A 26,656-nucleotide genomic window follows, 5' to 3' on the forward strand; every position below is an offset into this window, starting at 1 on the left:
TCCACCTTGGGTCTCAATCAAGTCAATTCCCAAGTCTTGGCACTTAAACTGCGGGAAATTTTTTCTGAAGTGTCCTGAACATTTTCCTTCAGCCAGTTAGACCTGTGACCCTCTTTGGTAGTAACCAAGTTGACATCTTTTTTAAAAATTGTATTTATTTATTTTATTTTATTATTTGTGTGTGTGTGTGTACCATCAAATCAGATCTGACTGGTACAGGAGGAGATTGTCCCTCCTTCCCTGGCAGAGCATCTGGTGGATTCGAACCATGCGCCTCTGGGATTGCAGTGCAGCTTCTTGCCACTAGGCCACCAGAGCTCCCCCCAACTTGACATCTTGAGCAGTGGTTTTTAATCTTTATAGCATCATAAAACTCTCTGGAGAATTTACTAGAAGATGGATATTTGGTAATTACTAGCCACATGTGGTTACTAAGCACTTGAAATGTAACAGGTCTAAATTAGGATGTGTTATAAGCATAAAAAATATACTAAATGTAAAGATTTTATATTAAAAAGAATAATGTAAAAAATCTCAATAACTTTATCTACTGATCACATACTGAATTAATGACATCATGGATATATTTACCTTAAGTGAAATATAGAATTTAAGATGCACCTGATCCAGGTCATGGTCTTTGCAATTACTTGCTAAGCATCAGAGAGCTGGACAATGACTAAGAATGACAGAAGAATTGATACCTTTGAATTGTGGTGTTGGTGAAGAGTCTTGAACATATCATGAACCACCAAGAAAACAAATAGGTCTATCTTGGAGAGGTTGAAACCAAGTCTCTCCTTGGAGGTTAGGATTTTGAAGTTCTGTCTCACATACTTTGGGCATCTGGCCAGGAGGGAACAGTCCTTGGAGAAGGACATCATACTCAGAAGGGTGGGGTGTAGTTCACAGAGAGTTGCTCTGCTAAATCAAAAGTTATGTCTCTCTGGCGATTCAAATCCACTGGACTGGCTATGTAAATCTAGTTTATGTAGATTAGAACTATTTTCCCATTCATTTCCTCCCACCCCCTTGTTCATGTTGTTGTTGTTAGGGACCATTGAATCAACTACAACTCAAAGCAACCATGTGAACCACAGATCTGAAGCTTGCCCTCTCCTGGGCCATCCGGAAGGCCTGATATACTTGAATCCGTTGCTAAAGTCATTGTCAATCCATCCCCTTGAGAGTCATCCTACCTTTCCCAGCATGATGTCTTTTTTCCAAGGACTGGACACTCCTGATAACATGTCCAACATGTGTGAAATAAAGTTTCATCATCCTTGCTTCTACAGAGCACCCTGGTTGCACTTCCTCCAAGAAACATTTACTTGGTTTTTTTTTTTTAGCACTTCTAGGAATATTCAGAACTCATCTCTAACACCACAATTCAAAGGCATAAATTCTTTGGTCTTCCTTATTCGTTGATCAAATTTCAGATGTACCAGAAGGAATTGAAAATACAATGGCTTGGATCAGGCACACCTTAGTCTTTAAAGTGAATATTATTAAAAATTTTGCCAATTCTATAAGAAGACATTTTAGATTCATCTGTGGTAACTTATTGCAAGGAGGGACAAGTCCTTGGAGAGCAATGCCATGTTGAGAGGGTGGAAGGACAGCGCAGGAGACCCTCTGTGAGATGGATTGATTCAGTGACTGGGGTAATGAAGGTAGGTGTGTCAGAAACAGTGAGATTGGCACAGGACAGAGTGGGGCATAAGGCTGTTTTACACAGGGTCGCTAGGAGTCACAGGCAACTTGACAGCATGTAACAACAACAACAACGTAACTTAACATTAGTATAGTTTTATTTTCTTTTCAAAACAAATAATCTATTATTAAATTAGTGAATTTATGTCCTTCCAGGTGAATATTTAATATTATTATGCACACTGAATAGTTCAATGGTGTCACAAAGTTTTGTTTTACAGAATTATTACTCTAAAAGTTTTCTGATTGGTTTATTTTGCCTTTATATAAACATATCTTTGGATCCTAATAAAACTCTTCTAAACTCCTAAACGAGTCCTTGCATGTCCAAAAAGTAGTGCTAACAGAAAGACTGGAGGGGTTCTAGTCCATCCAGAGGTACCATGTTGTGTTATTGTTATGTGCCATCAAGTCACCTGAGACTCATCACAACCCTATGTACAGTAGCTCTGAGAATATCTGCAGGACCTCTCAAAAGTGCAAAAAAAAAAAAAAGAAAGAGCAAAGACGTCAGTCTGGAGTCTAGGGTACACCTGATTCAAGGCATAGTCTTTGCAGTTACTTGCTATACATCAGAGAGCTGGACAATGACCAAAGATGATAGAAGAAGAATTGATGCCTTTCAGTGGCGCAGGAGAAGAGTATTGAACTTCCAAGAGAACAAATAGGTCTGTTCTGCAGAGGATGAAACCTTAGAGGCAAGGATTTGGGGGTTGGGGAAGCCTGGCCATCTTTTGGAGAAGTAGACACTGAAAATCCTATGGAGCATAGTTTACTCTGACACATGGTCACCATGAGTTAAAACTCACAAAATGGACACTGGTTTAAATTCCTAGGACACTAGCAGAACCCAAGGGTATGAGAGCAAGTGAGGGTAAAGCATTAGCCCAAAGCCCACCTCCATGCATATCTGAAGACTCAGCTTCACGGAGCCAAGAAGCTCTGGCCTTTTGTCTGGTTCAAGTGTCTGGGGCTCCTTCAGAAAGGAGCCCTGGTGGCATAAGGTGTTAGGTGTTGAACAGCTAACTGAAAGATTGACAATTCAAACCCACCAGTTACTCCTCAGACAAAGATGGCCCCGTCTACTGCTCTTAAGACGTACAGTCTTGGAAACCTGATGAAGGCTTGCCATGAGTTGGAGTCAATTTGAAGGCTATGGGTTTGGCTTTAAGTTTTTGGTCCCTCCAAGCTGGCTGGTCCCAGGCTGGGGCTGAGCGTAAGGACTTCCTCAGCTCTGTTCCCTCCTTGCTGTCCTTCTGCCCTCCACCTCAGGAATCAGCTTCCTGACATTTTTCTTCTTCTTAGCTAAAACTTTCCCCTGGCATCCAGGTCTGGAAGGGATGCCCCGCCTGCAGTTTCTGGAGCCCATCCAGATGCTTCTGAAGATGCTGGTTGACCCAGCCTTGCAGGGGAAAAGGAGAAGATTCAAGGCCGAGGGAGTGGCATGGGGGTGGAGCCTCACCTGTTTATAGGACTGTGACTGCTTTGAGGTTGGCAGCGTCACAGTCAGTCTCAACTCGGGATAGTCCCTGCCACCCTGCCAGGAGCAGGCTAGCCTGGAGTGGAGCAGAAGGAAGGGTTGACATGGACAGCCTGTCACCTAGGCAATCACCTGGCCAGCCTCACCAGGTAATAACATTTGCCAAATGGCACCTTCAGGGGAGAGTTGGGGCCAGGATGCATCCTGAGAAGCTTGGAACAGTCGTAATCATATGCTTCTGGTCTTATGACAGGATCTGGGTCCCCTACCTGGGAGGATGGCCTAAGCAGAGAGGCAGAGGCTGGAATCAGAGGGTGAGGATGGTATACTTGGGGGTGTGGATAGGTAGAGATAGATGAGGAAGGTTAGACACATGAGTCTGGAACACAAAGTCTGGTCAGTCAAGGCCTCTTCCTCCCTTGAGTCTTAGAGTCCTTTTTTCCTCCATATACATGGTTTCACACACCCCGTCAGTGAGCAGAGGTGGCTGCATGCCATAGAAGAAGACCACCAGGTCCACAGCCCAGCACTGTGGGCTGACTGAAAGACTGACATTTCAAACCCACCAGTCACTGCTCAGACACTGCAGCCTTCAGTATGGACTGAGGCTCAATGTCAAGAAGACAAAGATTCTCACCACTGGACCAATTGGTAGCATCAGGATGGATGACGAAGAGATTGAGATTGTTCACAGCTTCAGTTTGCTCAGCTCCACGGTCAACACTCTTGGCACCAGCAGGCAGGGAATAAAAAATCGTATTGCGATGGGAAAGTCTGCTGTTAGGGACCTCTCTAAAGTACTCAAGAGCAATGGTGTCTCTCTGGAGACTAAGGTGCGCCTGATACAGGCCATGGTCTTTGCAATCACTTGTTATGCATCAGAGAGTTGGACAATGACTAGGGAGGACAGAAGGAGAATTGATGCCTTTGAGCTGTGGTGCTGGAGAAGAGTATTGAATGTACCATGGACTGCCAAGGAAACAAACAGATTCATCCTGGAGAGGGTTAAACCAAGCTACTCCTTGGAGGCAAGGATTCTGGGGCCTCGTCTGACATACTTTGGGCATGTTGCAAGGAGGGACAGGTCCTTGGAGAGGGCCATCATGCTTGGGAGGGTGGAGGGACGGCGCAAGAGGGGAAGACCCTCTATGAGATGGATTGATTCAGTGACTGGGGTAATAGGGATGGGTGTGTCAGAGGTAGTGCGATTGGCACAGGATAGAGCAGGGTTTAGGGCTATTGTACATAGGGTTGCTATGAATCGCAAAAGACTCGACGGCACATAACAACAACAACAACAAAAACAATGCCCCTTAAGGCTTACAGCCTTAGAAAATTTACAGTCTTAAATTGAGGGTCAGCATAAATTGAGAGATCACCATTGAGAGCAAATCTCAGGTAAGACTACTGGACTTTAGTACTCTCATGAGAAAATAATTATGTAGGCTAGGTCGTATAGCCCTGGTGTGTCCACTTGCCATATAGCTGTAACTTGTGGTTGCTGTGAGGCTGAACACTGACACTGATGCGTCAAATGCGCTAATAGTTGTGCAGACAGTGTGGGGTGGAGCTCCCTGATTAAAATAAGCTTGGAAGCAGGAGTGGCATCCACTTCCGTAATAGCTTGCCTCTGGAAACCCTATGAACCTGGAGAGAGGATGAAAGACACCCAAGAGTTGAGGACTCTCCTTCATAGGGTTGCTGTGAGTCACCTGTGACCCGACAGCACCTAAAAACTAACAAATAATATGCTAATTAGTTCAATAACATTTTAGTTAAAAACAAGCCTATGGAATTCTAGTATATAGATAGCCTCAGGACAGAGGAGGGAAAGTGGCATGCTTTTACAAAAAGTTACAGAGGCTATGAGTTTTGGCTTTGAACACCTGGGGTTTTTGACTCTGTGACCTACCAACCCCGTGATCTTACATGAGCTTCTTAACCTTTCTGTGCCTCAGTTCCCTCATGTACGGTATGGGGAGGAATGAAGGTACTGTGTTATGAATTTGTTGGATGGGCAAATCAAGTCATGAGCTTTGTTCAGCACCTAGAAAAACATAGGACTGAATTCAAAACTCATTGCCATCAAGTCAGAACTGACTCATAGTTGACCACCCATCCAGTTTTCAGAGGCTGAAAAAATCATCTGGGGGGAGATTGCCCATCTTTCTTCCGAGAAGCAGCCAGTCGACTGGAACTACCTGCCTCTGAGTTGGCAGCACAACTTCTTATCCACTAGGCCACCAGAGCTCAGAAACATAGCAAGTACTCCCCAAATGATAGTGAGAACAATGATCTTTTTGTAAGAATTCTAAAGCTATTATCATTTTCAGCCCTAGAACATCATTGGAGGTCAAAACTATTGTTATTCCCATTACAAATGAAGCAACAGAAACACAGAGAAGTTAAGTAACTTGCCCAAGGTCACACAGCCAGTAAGTGACAAGGCTAGGATTTAAATCCAGACAAACTGGCTCCAGACTTCTAACCACTACATCTACTGCTTCCTAGTAGGGACTAATAATTATTGCCACAGCTTCAGTGTTCTATGTTAGTAGGAGTCTTAGAAGCAAAGAGAATTGGGGTTTCACCTTAGGACCAAAAATACCCTGTCAGAGAAATGTGGCTTTTCTGAGAGAAAGGGGTGCTCAATAACAGCAGGATAAATGGGCAACCCTGTTTGAACCGGTGATAGTGACTGGTTAGAAGTGGGCAACTGGGAACATGTTTAGTAGCCCAAGGTGACATTAGCTCATCACCCCAGGCTGTGGACGAATGGACATCCCCTGACCTGGCTGTAAGAGCAAAGGGGAGCACATTTGAGTCTTCCTTCATTTTTGAGTGAGATATAAAGGGAAACGCCCTCCAGGGTTCCAGATCCATTATCTTTCCTGTGAGACAAAGTTGAGGAATCTGGGTGTGGGGAGGAAATGAAGCCAGATGTTTAAAAATTCATTCACTCTCTGACAATGACACTTACAGCTTAAGGCTCACAGGATTGAAAATTGTCACTCCCCAAAAAGCAGGAGTGGATTATCCAATAAGCAAGCTAAATTAGGCTTATTGTGCATACTCTTGAACATTTCACAGGGATTTCTTCCCATTGTGACACCAAAGATGTGGTGAAACTGCTCAGCAGAGATTAGTAAACCCAAGTTTAAACCTTGCTCATGGGATACTCGGTCCTTTTCATAGATTGTAACTTTTTTTTTTTTTTAGTAAAAATGCATATATTAGATTGTAACTTTAAATAGAAGTTTTCCATCTCTAGAAGCAAAGTCTGTGATGCTGTGAAAAAAATGTGAAATTGTTCACCACAGATTGGTAAATAAGCACAAGTAAGGCCATGCTTACCATGATAACCTGGTAATCCAATACTGCCAAGAAGGGCATCTACCTTCCTGGTGTGAGAGGCGTGTCACGAGTGGTCTGCTGGAAAGCTGACAGAAATGGTGGAGACCCCATGGTCTCTTCTCAACTTTGTGTGAGATACAGAGAAGGAAGATGCAGGGAGTCACAAGAGGAGGGTGAGGACCCCAATCTATGAGCAGCTTTGTTGTCGTCCCGCCATCTGTAATGTCCTCTCTGGGGAGGCGAGAGATGGGTGTTTAAGAACATGAGACTAACCCCCATCCACAGTCATCACCTTGGACATCCGTGCAGAGCAGACCAGATCAGTTCTTGATGTGAGCTGAGACTACCTCACATGCGCAGAGGCTTACAGAAGCAAGACTGACTGAGAGCGTGCAAAACAGAAAACAACTCAGCCAGTCTCTCCCAAGCACACACGTCAGAGATCCACCACTCAATCCCTAAACCCTCTCAGAGTGGACACAGAGGTGGTGAAGAGGGTAAGAAGCCGACAAGACCTTAGTGGTGGTGTTGTTAGATGTTGCTGAGTCAACGCTGACTCAGAGTTACTCTTGGTAGAACACATCTAAACCTTGCTGGGTCTTCTTCTTGTGTACCATTGAGCCAGATCCAATTCATAGCTGACCTTCCAGTGGGTTTTCAGAGACTTTATATCGCACAGGAGGAGATTGCTCATCTTTCTTCTGAGGAACATCCAATGGATTCGAACTAGTTGCCTTTGGCTGTGAAATTTCTTACCACTAGGCCACTCACCAGAACTCCTTTGCCTGATCTTAATGTGAGTTAATTCTGGATGCAGAGCCTTCTGCGTGTGAGGAACCCAGCACAGGTGTCTCCTCTCATGGGAGTATTCATGGGTTCTTCACCAGGATTGCCGTTTTGCACGATTTCAGGCATTGCTGTTTCATACATATGTATGAGAGGTCTCACCCTGCGGTCCTGCAGGGTCTCTTCCTTGCTGAGGAGGGGTCTCCTGTTGTACCATGTCATGCTGCAGACAGTTCTCTTCCCTGAAAATTGACCCTCCATTACCTGTTGGGCATTTCCAGCCCGCGCAGGCTCTTCCTACTGCACCCCGTTAGTGGCCATGCACCATACAGGTGTCCCTCTTGGGCAGGATCTCATTCAAAACTACGTTCTCTATCTACTGTCCTTAGCGCAAGCACTTCTTGTCCTTCCAGACTATTTGAATTATGTCAGTTTAAAGACTAAGGTGTACCTGAGTCAGACCATTGTCCAATCCAGTACCATTTTCATAACATCTGATGTTCTCAAACCCATTGTTACAGTCAATGTATCAATCCATTTCATTGAGGATCTTCCCCATCTTTGCAAACCTTCTACTTTTCCAAGCATGATGCTCTAGAAACCAGCCCCACCTGGCAACATATCCTAAGTATGTGAAACGAAGTCTCACCAGCCTTGTTTCTAAGGAGCATCCGGCTCTACTTCTTCCAAGACAGAATTGTTTGTTGTTTTGCTAATCCAGTCAATATTCTTCGCCAACAGCACAACTCAAAGGCATTGTTCTTTGATCTTCCTTATTCATTGCCCAACTTTCACACATATATGAAGCAAACAGAAATACCATCATTTGTGTAAGATTCTTCTTAGTCTTTAAATTGACATCTTTATTTTTACACACTTTACAGGTCCTTGGCAGTAAGGTTGCCTAATACAATACATTGTTTGATTTCTTTTGTTGTCATTTGCATGAAAGTTTACATCACTTGACTTCTTGGTTGCTACTTCCCTGGATGTTGACAGTGAAATCAAGTAATATGAATTTTTTTACAATTTTCATCTTTTCTCCATTTATCATGATGTTGCTTATTGGTCCATGTTGCAGTATTAGTCCAGTATAATCTATACGAAAGGTTTTATCATCTTTGAGCTTTCTCAGTAAGTGTTTTAAGTCTCCTTTGCCTTTTGCATGCATCACTTAAAATGTTAGATTCTGTTAAGTTTCCCACAACTCAAAGTGACCCTATGAACAGCATAAAAGAACCTTACCCTATCCTGTGCCATGCCGTGCTCTTCATCATGCTCAAGCCTGTTGTGATAGTCACTGCTCCAATTCACTTTGCTGAGGATCTTTCTCTCTTTTGCTGGTTCTCTACATTTCTCAGCATATCTTTCTCCAAGGCCTGGTGCTTCCTGACCACACGCCCAAAGCATGTGGGCAAAGTTTCACGATCCTTGCCTCTAAAGAGCAACTTGGTTGTACTTCCTCCAAAACAGACTTATTTTTTCTTTTGATAGTTCATGGAATATTGAGTACTCATCTCACACTTTAAGGCAGCGATTTTTCTTTGATCGTCTTTATTAATTGTCTAACTTTCAGATGCATAGGAAGCAATTGAAAGCATCATGACTTGGATCAGGTACATCTTAGTCTTTGTACTGATCGCCTTGCTCTTTATCACTTTAAGAGGTCTTTGACAGCAGATTTCTCCGAGCAAACCTATGGATAACAGAAGAACATTACCTCACATGCTGTTGTTATGTGCCATTGAGTTAGAACCAACCCATAACTGACCCTCCAGTGGGTTTTCAGAGGTTATAATTTGCATGAGGGAAGAGTGCCCATCTTTCTCCCAAGGAGCAGCTGGTAGATTTGAACTGCATACTTTTGGGTGGGCAGCACAACTCCTTACTAGTAGGCCATCAGAACCCTCTTACCTCAAAGTGTTGTTGTTAGGTACTGTTCAGTTGAGTATGACTCATTGAGACCCTATGAACAACAGATCTGAACCTTATCCTATCCTGTGCCATCCTCACCACCTCTGGCACACTTGATTTCTTTGCTGCAGTCACTGTGCCATTCCACCTAGTTGAGGGTCTTCTTCTCCTTCTCTGACCCACCACCTTCCCAAGCATGATGTCTCTCTCCAAGAAATAACTTCTCTTAGCAATGTGTACAAAGTATGTGAGACTAAGCCTCATCAATTTTGCCTCCAAGGAGCACTCTGACTACACCTTCTCCAAAACATATCTATTCATTCTTTTGGCACTCTTCTCCAAGACTACAATTCAAAGGCCTCAATCCTTCTTCTGTCATCCTTAGTCATTGTCCAGCTCTCAGTTGCATAGCAAGTGACTGAAAAGACCGTGGCCTGAATCAGGCACACCTTAGTCCTCAAAATGACATCATTGCTCCTCAATAATTTGAAGAGATCGCTAATTACAGAATTTCCCAGTCTAATACATCTCCTGATCTTTCAACTGCCAGTGTCAAGTATATTGGTTGTGGATCCAAGTAAGATGAAGTCATTGACAGTATCAATCCTTTCTCTATCCATCATGACATTCAGCTCACTTCCTGGTCACAAGGGCAGCAGGCTCATAGGCTTCATTTCCTTCCCGGAAGCTCTGGGTGGCAGACTCCAAATGGCATGTCCAGTAGGGCAGGCGAGTTCAGGCCTTCAGATTTTCTCTCTCACCACTACCTATACTACCTATACACTCCCACCCCTGATGGGATGTTTTCCACAAATCTTGCCCCTTGAGGGTGTGATGTACCCTTCTCATGACTTCACAAGCAACGGTGATCAAAGGCTTCTTGGTCCCCAGAAAGCTTTCCCAGGGTCTGAAGTGGATCAACACCACCATGGGTCTGAGGAGAAGCCTCAGCATGGACTGGTGGGGTGTGCACAGCTAGAGTCACCAGGATCACAGCAGGGAGGTCAGGGCCAAGGAATGAGCAAGAGGGACTCAGTGAGCTGGTGCTTCTTCCCAGGTGACCTCCCCCTGCTGGCAGCTCACTGTGAAGATCCTGGAGGCACGAAACCTGCCCTGGGCTGACTTGTGTGAGTAACAGAGTTCTGGGCTCCGAGAGGCGGATAGAGGTGACCAGGTCCCATGATAAAAGGCCAGAGAAGAGTTTTAGAATTGGCTTTGGTGGCTTATGGAGCCTCTGGAGTCTTGGTAGAAGCTGGAAAGGGGTCCGGAGAGCTTTTTCTCACCACTTTCTCTTGCCTGGCAGTAAGCGAGGCTGACCCATACGTGATCCTGCAGCTGTCCACTGCACCTGGAACTAAGTTTAAGACCAAGACGATCACCAACTCTGACCACCCTGTATGGAATGAGACTTTCACCTTCTGTATCCAGAACCAGGTCAAGGTAAAGACTGTGGTCCCCTTAACCATAAATCATACTCACTACAAGGTGATTTCTTGGTGAAGAACACCTTTCTTTCAGACTCAGTGAAACCTGGAGAGAATATCTTTCCGTGCTCAGCTTGAATGTGAATGTGCAAGGCATACATTCACACATTTGTAAACTGTTTGGTTGTTTTTTATTTCATTCACAATCATGTGTAAGCTGATTGGTCACCTGGATTTAACAATCAGCTGTGGGCTGGAAGGCTCTTGTTTAAGTCAATCTGGACCTGGTGGGTGGACCTTTGTATTTAAAAGTTGGCAGGGCTTTCGGGCCTGCGACCCTCAAGCCTAAAGTTATTTGTGTTTGGGAAGAACATTATTCTAAATGGTACAGTACTGGCCTGTCAGTTACTTTACTAAGATAATTTGGGGTTGCGGGGATACTGAATGTTGTGCCTCTAGTGTGTCACATGGCCATAAAGCTTATCCATGGTGGACAGGGTTTGGTAGAGCTCCCAGATTAAGAAAGACTCAAAGCAGAATTTGCATCCACTTCTTAAACAACAGCCTTTGGAAACTGTGAATATTAGAGAAACAACAATAATTATAGAAGAAGGTTTCAGGTATTGTTTTCATAGGGTTGCTAGGAGTCATACTTGACTCAATGGCACTTAACAACAACAACAAATTCACATATTTGTGAATATATGTGAATTTATGGTTCTTGCACCACCTGGTTGTGTGACTCACCTCAGGCCAGTTGCTTCTTCTCTAAGCTCATCTCTGAGTGGAGACAATAAGTATCTCCTCTTGACTGAGTCATTGTGAGGTTAGAAGAGAGACTGCATGGAAAATTAAGCCTGGCACCAGAAGTGTATCTAAGTATGGCAGGTATGGCTTGTGTTCTGGGTACCACTTGAGGTGGACACACTGAGTAGTCTCTATTGGCCATCAAAGTTTACATCACCAGCTGTGAGAGAGCAATTAGCAATTTAAAAGTAATTTCCATAGGCATTGTTTTTGCTAAATGTGCTAGTATCTGTATTTTCCTCTTCCAGAAAACATAGTATGTCATAGGGGACTAGCAAAGTAGAGTAGGGAGGGAAAATCTTTGAAAAAAATTTAAATTTTGATTTAAAAAAATTAAGAGGGAGAATTTAGGAACATTGTCAGATTTCCTTACACTTTAAGTTCCACGGTCATTTTAAATTTGAAGTACAAAGGATGCAGTTATTTCTCCAGCACAGGATTCAACATATGTGTGCTATTGTTGCCATGTGCACAGAACATGCTAATTTACTCTTCTCGGGTCTTCAGAATGTTCTGGAACTGAGAATCTATGATGAGGACTCAATCAAACAGGATGATCTCCTCTTTGAGTTTCTCTATGATGTCTCAGAAGTCCTTCCTGGCAAGCTACTCCAGAAGACCTTCACTGGGAGTCCCATGGTGAGTGAGGAAGTCCCTTCCAGGCCCTCCTCTCTCACATCCTGAATGAGGAAGTTGTGCAGTTTCCATCATCTGGTGGCATACTGCTGGATCCAACTCACGCACAGAATGATGGAACTGACTCACGCAGATAATTTGTATTTTTGTAAGAAGGGAGAACACTTGACCTTCTGGTTAATGAATTTTTGCCCTCTGTGGAAGGAAGTTGGAAAACTTCCTAATGCCCTTCAAAACACAGTTCCATGTAGCCACACATGGGGGGCATTGTGAGCTCTCTCATTCCTGATTATGGCCTGATCCTCCATGGTGCTCAAGGTCTGCGTGAAGATCTCTGTGCTCTCTCTCCAAGAGGGTGACTCTCATAGAGTGCATGGGCCAAGCTCTAGGGCCTGGAGTCTCCATAGTAAAAAGAGAAAAGATTGCTGATTAACCTTAAGATCCTATCAGTCTGAGTTTTTTACTTCCCCTGAGTCTTGCCCACAGTTTTGGTGCTCAAAAAGAGGCCAGAGGCAGTATCTGTTTTTTGCAGGCTTATGAGCTGTAAGTTCCTTCATCTATGAAGTGAGAATAATTATAATACAATGTCTACTGTAAAGCCTGTTTGAGATGATGAGCTAATGCACACAAAAGCACTGTCAACTCTAAAGCTGCGTGCAAATGTTGATGACTTGTTCACCCACATTAATTTCAGGTGGAGCTGGACGTGGAGTTCCTGGCAGAGAAAATGTGAGTGCTAACACACAGCCAGGGAGTGTCAGGGACTCAGACTCTAGGAAGGGAGAGCTTTGATTCTGATGCAGATCCTTTGATGGGTCAATCCAGTAAAAATTCATTGTCTCTCTTGTTTCCAATTCTTCCAGAGAAGTCTAGGTTGAGGGAATCTTTTCTTGAGAAATGAGGAAAGAACAGTCAATGTTTTCTCCATCCTACTCTGTCTTCACCCACCCACCTTCTGAAGCTTCTTACTTTTATCCTGAGTCTTAGAGATCCTCAGAATCACCCAGAGACTCCCCTCCATGGGCTGGAATTTTTACTGTGAGGGGTGCAGGGTAATGCAGGATGCATTTGCCTTTCAAGGCCAAACTCTGGATGATTTAATTTTTTTCCAGATTGGACCTCCCAGAGAACCTCATCACCAACAACGTGCTTGTGGTAATCATTCTCTGGGCTTAGGAGGGAGAACTGACACTGGGATAGGATGAGCCCAGGAGAGGTCCTGGGGTGGGGGTCACAGGGAGTGAGGCAAAACCAGGGACTTGTGTTAAAAGCACGTCAGTCCTTCCAGAGTACCCTCTGGAGCTGTGGTCAGAGGCAGTGGGGTTTGAGATGATTGGCTCAAAGGGAACAGGGAAAGAGGGGAGGCAGAGGCTTTGCCAAGAGGGTGCTCTAGCTGAGATACTATTAGAGGAATTTTAAGCTTTTCTTGATCATATTTCATCACAGGCTATGAACTCAGTTTTTAATATTCAGAGAGTGATGATGTAATCATGCAGGCCAGGTCTATCTTCAGCTTACAACTGAAATAACTGGGGCTCAGAAGGAATTTCTAGGGTTCTGCGTTCCATTCTCAGAGATTTGGATTGTCTTTGGGACAGTGCCTACTCTTGGTCAGCTGTGCAGTGAACAAGTATGACCACTAGGTGGAGGGTCCTGCATTAGAGGCTTTCTACTTAAATGTGGTCCTGGTGCTCTAGCAGTGTGCACAGGCCCTGGAAGAAGGACCTGTATCAAGATCAGGCAATTGAAGTGTCTAGGGCACAAAATGTAAGGTGTCACTTACTTTCAGCATCATGACGGATGAACTAGTGTTGCTTTTTCCAAACCTTGTTATTGAGTACCATTAAATTGGAACAGACACACACACACACACACACCCCACACCACACCCCCCACTGGGTATTCAGAGGCAGTTAATCACAGGGAAGAAGATTGCCCAACCTTCTTCTGTGGAGCAGGTGATGGATTCAAACTACACGCCTTGATGATTGCAGTGCAGTTTCTTATCACTACAAATACAAATAAATTCATGTATTTGGCTCTTACCTGAGGACTAGATTGAGAAATTTAGCAGATGACCAGTAGAAAGTTAGAGTACCAAGGTGGTGCAAAAAATTAACATACTTACCTGCTGAGAAGTTGGACACTCAACACACAATTCTCTTCAGACACACAATTCTACTCAAACACATATGTGATCTCCCTGAGTTAGAGTCAATGCTATAGCAATGGTAACTGGCATGGAAAAGGGTCAGTGGCAAGAGTTCAGTGAACTATGGGGCCACAGAACAGTGCTGCATGCTTTATAAGAGAATTTAGAAAGTACAGTGGGTAAGCCAGTGAAGCACAGAACAATTACGAGATATTCTAGCCATTGACATTTACATGTCCGTCTAGTCCATTAGTCTAGAAGCCAGTGCACAGAAGCATAGCACTAACTGAGAAATGTTTCAGTGAAACACAGCCTCCAGATTTAGGCTACAAAAGAGACATGGTGAAGAAAGAAGTGTGCCTGACACTGGAGTTTTCAGAGATTTCAGAACTTTGCAAAACTGGAAAGGCTCAAGAAGGTGGTGGATGCACGGGCCAAAGAATGGCATGGAACAGAGACGGGAAGTGGGGCTTCTGCATCCAGTCCCACACTGGGCTTCCTGTTCAGTGTGTGGAGAGTTTAGGACACTGAATTTTGGCCTTCTGTCCTTGATATGGTCCCCAGGCTCGAGAACTGTCATGCCTGCATGTGCATCTGTACAGCACTGGAAGCGTGGTCAGGACCCCAGGTGAGACCTGCTTAGAACTAGCTTTGGGCTTTGTCTGGACCCTGCAGGTGAGAGCAGGGGCTAGATGAGGACAACTGAGAGACCTGAGAAGGGTGGTGAGCAAACAAGGCACAATCTGCTTCTCCTTTCTCTCCACTAAACAACAGGAGGGTCCCTGACCTGGGGGAGAGTGTGGTACAGGGGGGTGGAGGGTGAGGGTGGGAGCCTCATGGAAATTGTGAAGCCCAACAGGCTGGGAGGGCTTTATTTCAGAATTCTCTTTACTGTGAAAGAGCTTACTGGGCCTCAACTATGTATAGACATGACTCCTGGTCTCGTGGGTCTGAATATGGTTCTTAACTCCCCTTATAATAAGAAACCCTAGCAAGGACCCTTCTTGCTTGACCTGCTCACTCTTGCCTCCAGAGCAGGAAAAACTGCAGCTGGAACTGGTGCTGAAGGGGTCATATGAGGATACACAGATACTGACCTTGGGTTCAGCCTCCACCTTCCTCTTCTACTACCTGACAGCCCAGGAGACAGAGCTGAGCGGACGTGTACGGGTGAGTCTTCTACCATCCTTTCCTTTGGTCAGTTTCAACTGCCTCAGTTACTGCACTCCCTCCTTGGCCTTCCCTCCGCCAGTCTGCCCCCAACCCCATGGTTTTGTCATTGACAGCTGACATCAAAGACTATCAGAGGCTGAAGAAGTGCTGGGAGGACATTATAGCCATGCCAGTCTTTGTTTAAACCCTACAGTGTTCCCCTTACTAATGCCCTTAGATTAAAAAATGTTGTCTGTGGGCCAGTAGGTCCTGTGTAGTCTGGCCCCTGCTCACTTCTGCTGCCTCATTTTGTTTCATGATCAGACTCATTTGTGATGCTCCAGTCACTTTTATGTCTTCTTGCTTTTCCAACATGACAAGTAGTTTCCATGCCCTCTGGTTCCCTCAACTCTTCTCCTTCCTCTTCCTTCATATCTCATCTCCAAGGGCACCTCTTCAGAAACTTATTCCTTGACATCTCACCTGAAACATACCCCATACACTCTGTCATGTCATACAGCTGATTTCCTTTTAACACGTGTGGTTATGTGTTGTCAAGTCACTTGTGACTCATAGCGACCCTATATACAACAGCTCTGAATCCTGCTCTATCTTGAGTCAACCTTATTGTCTCTGCACACCTATCCCTACTATCCCAGTCACTGAATTAATCCATCTCATTGAGGGTCTTCTTCTTTTGGGGTATTCCTCCACCCTCCCAAGCATGACATCCCTCTCCAAAGACTGGTATTGCCTTGCAAGATGCCTAGAGTATGCCAGATGGAGCTTTGGAATGCTTGCCTTCAAGGAGCAGCCTGGTTTCACCCTCTCCAGGATGAACCTGTTTGCTTTCTTAGCAGTCCATATTATATTCAGTACTCTTTTCCAGCACCATAGCTCAAAGGCATCAATTCTCCTTCTATCATTCCTAGTCATTGTCCAGCTTTCTAATGCAAAGCAAGTAATTGCAGATGTCATGGCTTGGATCAGGAGCACCTTAGTCTCCAGACTGACATAGTTGCTCTTCGGTACTCTGGAGAGATCCCTGACAGCAGACTTTCCCCATACAATTCATCTTTTTGATTTCCTGGCTGCTGGTAGTAAGAGAGTTGATTGTGGAGCCAAGCAAATTGAAACTGTTAACAATCTTAATCTCTTCACCATCTATCTTGATGCTGCCTATTGGCCCAGTGATGAGAATCTTTGTCTTGGTGTTGAGCTTCAATTTATATTGAAGGCTGTAGTCCTTGATCTTCTGCAGCAAGTGCTTCAGGTCCTCCTCAGTTTCAGCAAGCAAGATTGTGTCTTCTGCATAACGCTAATTGTTGATGAGTCTTTCTCCAATACTGATGCCACATACCTCTTCATAGAGCCCAACCTCCTGGATGATCTGTTTCACATATAGATTGAAAAGGTATGGAAGTAGGACACGTCCCTAGCATACATCACTTTTTTCTTTTTTTCCCCTCACAAATTAATACAAGTAATTTAGTTAGAGTAATACCTCCGCACTAAATAACCATTAGCAATAATTTGTTTCAGTTGTCCATCATTTCAGATGCGGATGACCAGGCCTACTTTATATTACCACCCACTGCCCTTGAGTCAGTTGTGACACAAAGCAACCTTCCATTGGGGTTTCAAGGCTGTAAATCCTTAGAGGAAGAGATAGCCCATCTTCTCCTGAAGAGTGACTGGGTTGTTAGCAGGCTGACACGTTATGTTCTATGCCACTGGAACTCTGTCTTAGTCTGGAAGTTCCACTGAAATCCACCCACTCTGTGTGACCCTGCTGGTGTTTGGAATACCGGTACTGTAGCTTCCAGCATTATAGTACCAACACATGCAGCAAACGGGCAGATAAGTGGTTGGAAAGCTCTATGAAAAACAGCAGAACTTTGTCTGATCTAGTGTTTGAATATGAGGCCTTCAGAGTGGAAGACACTAAATAAACAAGAGGGAATCCTTTTCTGGTTCATGAGTATGATAATTGGGTGTTCATGCTTTTGTATGACGTGTGCCTCCCTTAAACCTTGTTACGACATGGTCACATTACCCCTCTGATGTGGAAAACAAAAAAGGACAAGAGGAGAAGAACTGCCTCCTCAAAGAAGAGTTCACCTTAATCATGTGGGTGGAGTAAATATGCCAGAAAATGAAGGACCTTCATTAGTTGGTCTGGCACATCTAAAATGTAGAGAAAGAGCTGCAAACGTCCATTAATAATTAGAATGCCAAATGTATAAAGCATAAATCTTGGAAAATTGGATGCTGTAAAAAAATTACATAAAATGCATAAAGATTGAAATGCTTGGCATTAGTGAGAGGAAATGAAGTGGCACTGGCCATTTTGTGTTGGACAATTGTATGGTCTACCCTGCTGGAAATGACAGACAGATTGAAGAGGAATGACATCACATTCATGGTCCAAAAAATTTCAGATAGATAAACTAGTAAATTCACACAGTAGAGTACTTTGAAACATTGAAAAAAAAAAGAAAGAAACAGTACACAATATGGATGAGTCCAGAGAACATTAAGTTGAGTGAAAAAAGACGGTCACAAAAGGATAAGATGAACTCAGAAAAAGCATGAGGAAAATCATTGCTGATGTCAGATGGATCTCAATTGAAAGCAGAGACTACCAGAACACAAATGCTTATTTGTGTTTTATTTACTATGCAAAGACATTTGACTGTGTGGATCATAACAGATTACAGCTAACATTAAGAAGAATGATAATCCCAAAAGACTTAACTGTGTGCATAGAAACCTGTACATAGACCAAGAAGATGTTGTCTGAACAAAACAAGAAAACACAGCCCAATTTAAAATCAGTAACTTTGTGCATCAGGGTTGTATCCTTTCTTCATGCTTAGTCAATCTGTATGCTGAGAAAATCATTCAAGAAGTTAGACTATATGAAGAAGAATGTGGCATTAGAATTGGAAGAAGATTCAACACTGAGTTATGCAGATGACACAACCTTGTTTGCTGTACGTGAAAAGGATTTGAAACACTTGCTGAAGAAGATCAAAGACTACAGCCTTCAATATGTACTACCTCTCAAAATCAAGAAAACAAAAATCCTCACCATTGGACCAAAAGACAACATCATGATAGATGGAGAAAAGATTGAAGTTGTCAATAATTGTATTTTACATGGATCCACAATCATACTTACGGTAGCAGCAGTCAAGAAATAGAAAGATATGTTGCACTGGGAAAATCTGCTATCAAATACCTCTCCAAAGTGCTCATGAGCAATGATGTTAGTTTAAAGACTAAGGTGCACTTGATCCAAGTAAAAGTTTTTCCAATTACTTCCTATTCATCTGAAAGTTGAAACTATCAAAAGTTGGACTATGAATAAGGATGACAGAAGAAGAATCAATACCTTTGAGTTGTGGTGTTGGAGATGAAAGTATGGACTGCAAAAACAACTAACAAATCTACCCTGGAGGAAGTGGAGTGAGAGTGCTCCTTAGAAGCGTGGATGGTGAAACTCCATTTAACATGATCTGGTCTTGTTGTAAGGGAAGGCCAGTACTTGCACAAAGGTCATGCTGGAAAAAGTGGAGGATCAGGGAAAGAGAAGACCTTCATTGAGGTAAATTGACAAGTGACTATAGACTCCAGTATATTAGAGATGTGAAGATGGCATTAGATAGGATGAGGTTCAGGCCTGTTGTTGATAGGGTCACTTTGTGCCATGGTTGACTCGTTGACACCTAAAAACAACAGCAACAATGGACTGGAGCACATGAGAGATCTTGAGGATGGTACAGAATAGGGTAAGGTTCACACCTGTTGTTCATAGAGTCCCTATACATAGTAGTCAACTCAATGACACCTAAAAACAAAAACAAACCAGTAGCAACATTTTTTTTAAAAAAACACATTTATTTTATATTGATATGCTTACAGAGTTCAATTGTGATTCACACTATCCTTCATTCAGTGTGCTTCATACAATCATTTCCATTCACTATGTTTTATACACCATTGAACTTGTTTTATACACCATTGAACTATGTCTAACATTACCCTGTCTTTTCATATCCCTGCTGGATCTTCCTCATTTCTTTTACTGTGTCCCTATCAAATCCTGCGTCCCTCTGATTTCCACCCTGCCCATCCTTACCCCTTAGCTCCCACCTTCCCCTGACTGGATCCTCATAAATGTCTTACTAGTTGTTTTTCTATTTCTACAATAATGGTCTTATGCAGCATTTTTCTTTATGAGACTGAGTTAGTTCACTCAGCATAATGCTCTGCAGTCTCTCCCAAGTTATGTAGGAATTTCCAAAATCATTACTCCTGAGTAGCAGCAAAGTTTTTGTGATTGTTTTTGTAGTTAGTCAGTATCAGGGAGAGACAGTGTCTGTCTGAATTTCAGTTGTTGTTTAGTGCCATCTGAATTACTAGTTCTGTCTAAATGTACTGTAAGGATTCATTGAATGAATGTATGAGTGAGTATGAGTGAATAGGTGATCATTTTCTTTCAGAGCTCCACAGACAATGGCTGGAACTCACCAAGCTTAACTGACCAGTTTACTGTACCTTTGAAGCCCTTGACCAAGGGAAAGGAGATGACCATTGGTGTTCCTGCTCCGTATGTAAGTGGTTCAGACTGGATGAGTAGTGCCAGGAAGAATGAGAGGATGAGGGAATCCATTAGCCCCTGGGAACAACCATGTCCCCTTCATGGTCTAGAATACTCTGAAAGGGATCTTTTGCTTTGATTTTAGGCCCCAGGAGTGAGGCTACAGCTTAAGGCAAAGAGCTGGTAAGAGACATCCATATGTGTAAGGGGCTAAGTTGTGTCATGGGGAAGGGAAGTGCTGTGGAAAACGGTGGTCTTGAATTGGAGCAAGGAGGTAATCTGATTTGGTCCCTGACCTCTGGATCTTCCACTGCTTCAGCCCCAAGGATCTGGCTGTGCACCTGGGCTTCAACTTGTGTTCAGAGGAGCAGGCCTTCCTGAGTAGAAGGAAGCAGGTGGTGGCCAAGGCCTTGAAGCAGGTCCTACAGCTGGAGGAAGACCTGCAGGAGGATGAGGTTTGTGAGTGCCTTAGGGAATGCTTGCCAGCTATATCCTCTCATGGACATACACAGGAAAATATGGGGCTGTGGGCAAATATCAGGCTTCTCATTCCCTTTGGGGGTCTGTCTTATATAGGAGCTGTGTTCTAGCTCCAACTCTGAGAGGCCCCGAGCATGACATCCTACCTATTTCCTGGGTAAGTCAGGAGACAATTCTATCTTTGTAATCTGGTGTGTCTGTGTATGCTCCAGGTCCCTGTCATAGGCATCATGGCTATCGGAGGTGGTGCCAGGGCTATGACCTCACTCTACGGCCACCTGTTTGCCCTGCAGAAGCTGGGCCTCCTGGACTGTGTGACCTATTTCAGTGGCACCTCAGGCTCTACGTGGTGAGAACTCTGGGGCTAGCAGAGTTAACCAGGGCCCCAAGAGAGGAAAAACAGATGACAAGAGGAAGAGGACAACAGATGACTTCTGAGGAAGTCAAGTGGGTGTGGGTACTATGGTTTGATGAACATTAGAAGGCTCTTTCTAAATGAAGGAAACATTTGCAGGATTCTAGGACAGGGTTCAGATCTGTCATTCATAGGGTCACAATGAATTGTATTCAACTCAATGGCACTTAACGCCAACTTTGAACATAAGAATGCAAGCAATCTATTATCAAATTCAAAGACTGAGGTAGTTGAGTCAGAAAGAATGAGTTTGGATCTCAGCGCTACTATTTACTGGTTTGGTGACTTTAAACAAATTATCTTTGTTGATTCTCAGTTGACTTACTGACAAAGTGTGAAGAATAATACCATGTACTCCATTGAATTAAGTTCAATAACCCAAGTAAAATTCTTGACCTATAAGAAGCACTCCAATTTGGTAGTTCTTTTGCATTAATCTCACTCTCTGAGCTTGGTTCTCTTATTGGCCATAGAGTTATTGTTGTTCTTGTTGTGTGCCATCTAGTTGACTGCAACTTATAGCAACACTATGCCCTATTGCTCTGAACCCTGCCTTATCCTGTGCCAATCTTATTGACTCTGGCACCCTACTCCCAATTATACCATAGAGTAGAAATTACAAAATTGAAGTTAAGAAACATTCTTTTACCTAAGAACAAAATTACCTCCTTACACTTTCTACTCTACCTATGGAACACTTCACTTTTAGAGACTCCTTTCATTTATTTAATATTTTTTATTATACTAGTTTATTTATAAAATTCAAATATATTGTTTTTCAGACCAGATTCTTCCAATTTCCCTAACTTCCCCCATCAAATTACACACCCCCCTGATTAATCCACCCCTGCACATACTCATCCCTCTACTTCCACCTTCCCCCCTCACATTTGGATCCTCATACTCATTCTACAATAATGGTTTTATACAAAATTTGTCCTTGTAGGACTGAGTTCAGTTCCCTCAGCATAATGCTCTCCAGGTCCTCCCAAGCTAGGCAATAATTTACAAAATCATTGCTCCTACATGCCATGTAGTAGTCCATTATATGAATGTACCATAACTTCTCAGAGACCCATTCCTTTTCATTTTACTGAAAATGATTTTCAGGAATAAAAAGAAAAGCTGTTATTAGTTAAAACCTCAAGAGCTTAGATGATAGCTATTGACAGGAATAACTTCAAAGGACTCCAGACTAGACATGAAGACAGGAAGCAGAGTCTGGAACTCTTCTATAGATATAGTAGCCACTAGAGCATTATTGCCAGTCCAACTGGGGATGTGCTGTAAATATAAACGCTACAGTGAATTTTAAAGATTCCATTTTTAAAAGGAATGTACATTATGCCAATACATTTCTCTGCTGATAAATACACATACTGAGGGTTTCGTGTCAACCACATTAATAAAGCAAATATTGCAATAAAGTGAGTTACAAGACATTTTCAATTTTCCAGTGCATGTAAAAATGTTGTTTGCATAATACTCTAGTCTATAAACTATAGAATAGCATTATGAAAAAAGTCTGAAACATTAAGAATTTCCAAAATGTGGCACAGACAGAGAGTGAGGACATGTTTGGAGAAACGGTGTCAATAGACTTGCTTAACCCAAGGTTGTCCCAAACTTTCAGTTTATTAAAAATTGACAAACATGTAATATCTGTGAAGCATAGTAAAGCAGAATGCAACAAAATGAGTTATGTCTATGTCTTGAAATAGAAATGATATATGGCTATGTAGAATGAAGTACAAGAAGTTAGTAGACTTTCAAAAAAGCCTTTTTAATGAGACCATGAGAAAATTTTCAATTACATTTGTGGTTTATGTTATATTGTTGTTGGAGAGTGCTGCTATAGAAGAAGAAAAACCCCAAGAGACATAGTTTCAATATTTGGTGGTATTGGTCATGGGATCCTTGGTGGCAAAGAGGCACAAGAGCAAAGAGGAGTTACAATATCCACGCTAAGCCTCAGTCTCCTAGTGACCCTGTCCCCTGCTCCTCCAGGACAATGGCTCATCTGTACGGGAATCCTGAGTGGTCACAGCAGGACCTCCAGGGACCCATCCAGTACATGCAGGAGCATATGGCCAAGAGCAAGATGGAGGCCTTCTCCTCAGAGCGCTTGAGGAGCTACCACCAGGAGCTGAACCTGCGGGCCCAACAGTGGTACTCCACCACCTTTGTGGACCTGTGGGCCCTTGTGCTAGAGAACATGCTGCATGGTCAGGTATGCACACCTGAGCCCCGGAATGGAACCTGGGAGAAGGCTGGCACACCCAGACAGCTAATGAGGCACACCCATACATCCTGCCGGGTGAGAGAAGCCAGGGCCAAGTAGGTGGTTAAAAGTTGTTGGAATCCCCATGTGTTAGGGTCTTCCCAGGCTATATTCTCAATCAGTTACCTTGAAACAGAAATGGCTGGGTTTTCTAAGAGCCAGGGGTGAGTCAGGTCAAAGTCAGTTCTAAAAGCAAAGTGTTTTGCACTGGACCACTTTTACTTGTACTGAGACACAGTGTTCTAGGGTCAGAATAGTGGTGACTTTATTTCTGGATCTCCCTCACAGCATGATGGGTGATCAGGCCTGCATGGTGACTTCTGTTTCTTTTGCTCTAGAGGCATGTATCTTAGGATATTTTAGAGAAAAAGATCCAGTAAGATTGAAAGTGAGAGATTGTGGTGTCTGGCAAGTCCATATTCCACAGGCTACATGACAAGTTAGAGACTTATGAAAGTTGGTGTCCCAAGACCAGCAGGGCAAGTGATAGGAAAAATTCAAAGTGAAGATTAAGAGAAAGAAAGTTTTGTCAAAAACATATATTCTTAAGGCAGAGCACAACCTAAGGATATTACCCTTTTAACTGATTAGTTGGATTAATTCATTCACATTATGTAAGGTGATTACTTTTGATAGCCTTGCAAAATAGCAACTAGACTATTTTTACCAAGCCACTGGGAACCACAACCTAAATCAAGGCAACTTAAATTAATCATCACAGCATGCAAAACTTGAGGGCTAACTTTGCCAGAATCAACATATACCACTAGGGCAAAGTGTCTGGAAGCTCAAGTATCCATTTATATTTCTAGGCCTCATTTACCTTTAGATTTAATCCTCATGATTCTTTAATCTCTCAGTTGTACTTTAATGTTCATAAAATATTTTAAATTTTTTTAAAAATTAACTTTTCTAGTATTTTCAGTATAATGAGTTGTCTACATAAACACAACCCCCATCATTACCAGAAATGAATTTGTTCTACAAATCCTGTGGATCTATAGTTTGTTAGTGTTCAGTTTTGAAGATACTGTATTTTAGTAATTGACTTTTCTGCTAGGTGACAGCAATAGATTCACTGTAGAGTGAGAGATACTTGCTTTAACATAGATCCATGTTTAGAGGTACTAGAAAATGCAGTTTGATCCTAGGTGATGAAGAAGATTTTTGTTTCATTATTATTTCATCCACAGTTTTGGGGTACTGTTGAAGTGAAGTCAACTCATAGCTGACCCTCCAGCAGGTTTTCAGAGACAGTAATTTGCACAGGAGATTGTCCAGCTTTCTCCCATAGAGCAGCTAGTAGTTTTCAACTGAGTGACTTTGGGATTGCAGTGCAGTTTCTTACCACTAAGCCACCAGCACTCCCTTTCATCCAGTAGCCATCATTTTATTGCCACTTTTAAAGGTCCAAATCCAATTGGTTTCTATTGATCACTATAATAAGTAGTAGTATTATTTGATACATATGTGTTCTTTAAAATAAGCTGTCATGTGATTTTAAAAAAAATTCCCAATATGAAAGTGTTTCAATTTACTATTTACTTTTTTCTTAATTATCATGATTTACCTTCTATAACAATTGTTATAACAATTCTTGGATAACAAATCTTAAAGTTTTTAGATGAAACAAGTCCTCATTCTTGTTATACGGTACTAATCTAAGCATTTTTAAAATGCTAGAAAATATAACTCTAATAATGACAAGTTACAATTTAATTCATATTAAGGGTTAGAAAAATAGTTCATAATGTTGCTTCAGCTTTTTGAAAAACTATTTCTTATTTTCTAATCAAAACATATTTTTATTAAACAATTTGATTTTTACATCAATAAAATCTTAGATGTAATACTATATAGGTGCTTGAATAGCAGTTTAATTTGTATCAGAACAATTGTCAGGTATTCAAACATGCAAAGGATTCCAATTGTAAAATGCACCAGTTATATAGTCAGTGCCTCTCAATTATCTCTTTGAAACTTTTTAAAAAGTATTTTTCTGACAAACATTTAAATTCATGAAAGTTGTTCACCATTCCTCAAGGAGAATTTTATAATGTTTCCAGGTTTAGAAGGTCTTACATGCTATCTTCAACTTCAGACAAAAGATTTGATTATAACCATTAATCTCACCCTGTTCAATACTCAGACCACATCAGCACCCCAATGCTCCATCACCAATGCCCCAACTGTTTGGGTGAAACCCTTGAGTCCTCAGAATGACAGGGTTGAGGAGACTCACTGGAACCTAGGGGGCAGGACCTACAGTCCTACCTGCATCTTAAAAATCAACTGCTATTAAGTCAATTCTGACTTAAAGTGATTCTGCATGTCAGAGAATTGTGTTCAATAGGTTTCTAGGTCAAATTTTTCAGAATTACATTGCTAGGTCTTTCTGTGTTGTCTCAAATCTTCAAATTTTCTGTTAGCAGATAAATACTTTAACCAGGGAGTCTGTATATTGTTTACTGGTGAGTTATTAAGGGAATGCTAAGCATTGTTTCCTTTGTACATGGGCCTTCCCTGATGGGATATATAGGAACAAATAGATGTCTGTAAAAAAAGAGAGTAGAAAATCTCAATATTAGCAGCCAGAACAAGACCAGGGGACAATTGTGAAACAGACTGCTAGTTATTCAAGTACAAGTTCAATCAAAGCTGAATGAAGAAAGTGAAAATACGTTCATGAGAGCCAAATAGGACTTTGAGTTATCCCACTTAAGTTTAAAACCATTTTAAAAATAGATTCAATGCATTGAACACTAATGACTAGAGAAGACATGGGATGACATCAAGGACAACATACTTGAGTGCTTGAGACACCAGAGCTCCCTTGAAGAAAGCAAAAGGTCATTAAAAAGACAAGGGAAAGAAAAAAAAAACCAATGGTCAAAATTGATGTAAGAAGTGATTCTGAAACTTGCTTTTGAATGTAGAGATGTTAAAGAAAAGAGGAAAAGGGTTGACATAACAGAGCTGAAAAGTAGGTTTTGAAGGGTAATCAGAGAAAACAAAACAAATTGTCACAACAAAGGGTGCAAAACGCTCGAGGTAGAAAACCAAAAGAGAAGACCATGCTTGGCATTTCTCAAGCTGAAAGAAAAAAAAAAAGTCAAGCCTCAAGTTGTAATACTGGAGGATTCTAGGGGCAAAATCTTGCAAGATGCAGGAAGCATCAAAAAAAGATGGAAGGAATACACAGAGACATTGTACCAAAAAGAATTGGTTGACACTGAACCATTTCAGAAAGTAGTATACGAGCAGAACCAATGTTGCTGAATGAAGAAGTCTAAACTGCACAGAGTTGGTTTTTATTCTATGGTACTCAACAACAGTGGATGAAATAATAAGGAGATGAAGGCATTGAAAAAAAATAAGGCTCTAGGAATTGATGGAATACAAAACAGATGCAGCCCTGGACATGTTCACTCATGTATGGCAAGAAATTTGGAAGAC

General features: G+C 42.3%; 1 protein-coding gene across 1 annotated transcript in view; it reads left to right on the forward strand.

Moving 5' to 3' along the window:
- The first annotated feature begins 3,053 nt into the window (after window positions 1-3,053).
- Window positions 3,054-26,656, forward strand: part of PLA2G4D (phospholipase A2, group IVD (cytosolic)) — a 30,314-nt gene continuing 6,711 nt past the window's right edge. The window contains exons 1-13 of the mRNA XM_006883219.1: window positions 3,054-3,155; window positions 10,305-10,374; window positions 10,551-10,687; window positions 11,986-12,129; window positions 12,815-12,843; window positions 13,227-13,269; window positions 14,831-14,894; window positions 15,300-15,436; window positions 19,927-20,037; window positions 20,170-20,207; window positions 20,344-20,479; window positions 20,717-20,853; window positions 22,927-23,149. Of these exons, the coding sequence (XP_006883281.1) occupies window positions 3,054-3,155; window positions 10,305-10,374; window positions 10,551-10,687; window positions 11,986-12,129; window positions 12,815-12,843; window positions 13,227-13,269; window positions 14,831-14,894; window positions 15,300-15,436; window positions 19,927-20,037; window positions 20,170-20,207; window positions 20,344-20,479; window positions 20,717-20,853; window positions 22,927-23,149 (1,371 nt within the window). The remainder of the gene's footprint in view (window positions 3,156-10,304; window positions 10,375-10,550; window positions 10,688-11,985; window positions 12,130-12,814; window positions 12,844-13,226; window positions 13,270-14,830; window positions 14,895-15,299; window positions 15,437-19,926; window positions 20,038-20,169; window positions 20,208-20,343; window positions 20,480-20,716; window positions 20,854-22,926; window positions 23,150-26,656) is intronic.

This window comes from Elephantulus edwardii, unplaced genomic scaffold (assembly GCF_000299155.1).
Source record: "Elephantulus edwardii isolate Elephantulus edwardi_28Jun2011 unplaced genomic scaffold, EleEdw1.0 scaffold00026, whole genome shotgun sequence".
Lineage (NCBI taxonomy): Eukaryota > Metazoa > Chordata > Mammalia > Macroscelidea > Macroscelididae > Elephantulus > Elephantulus edwardii.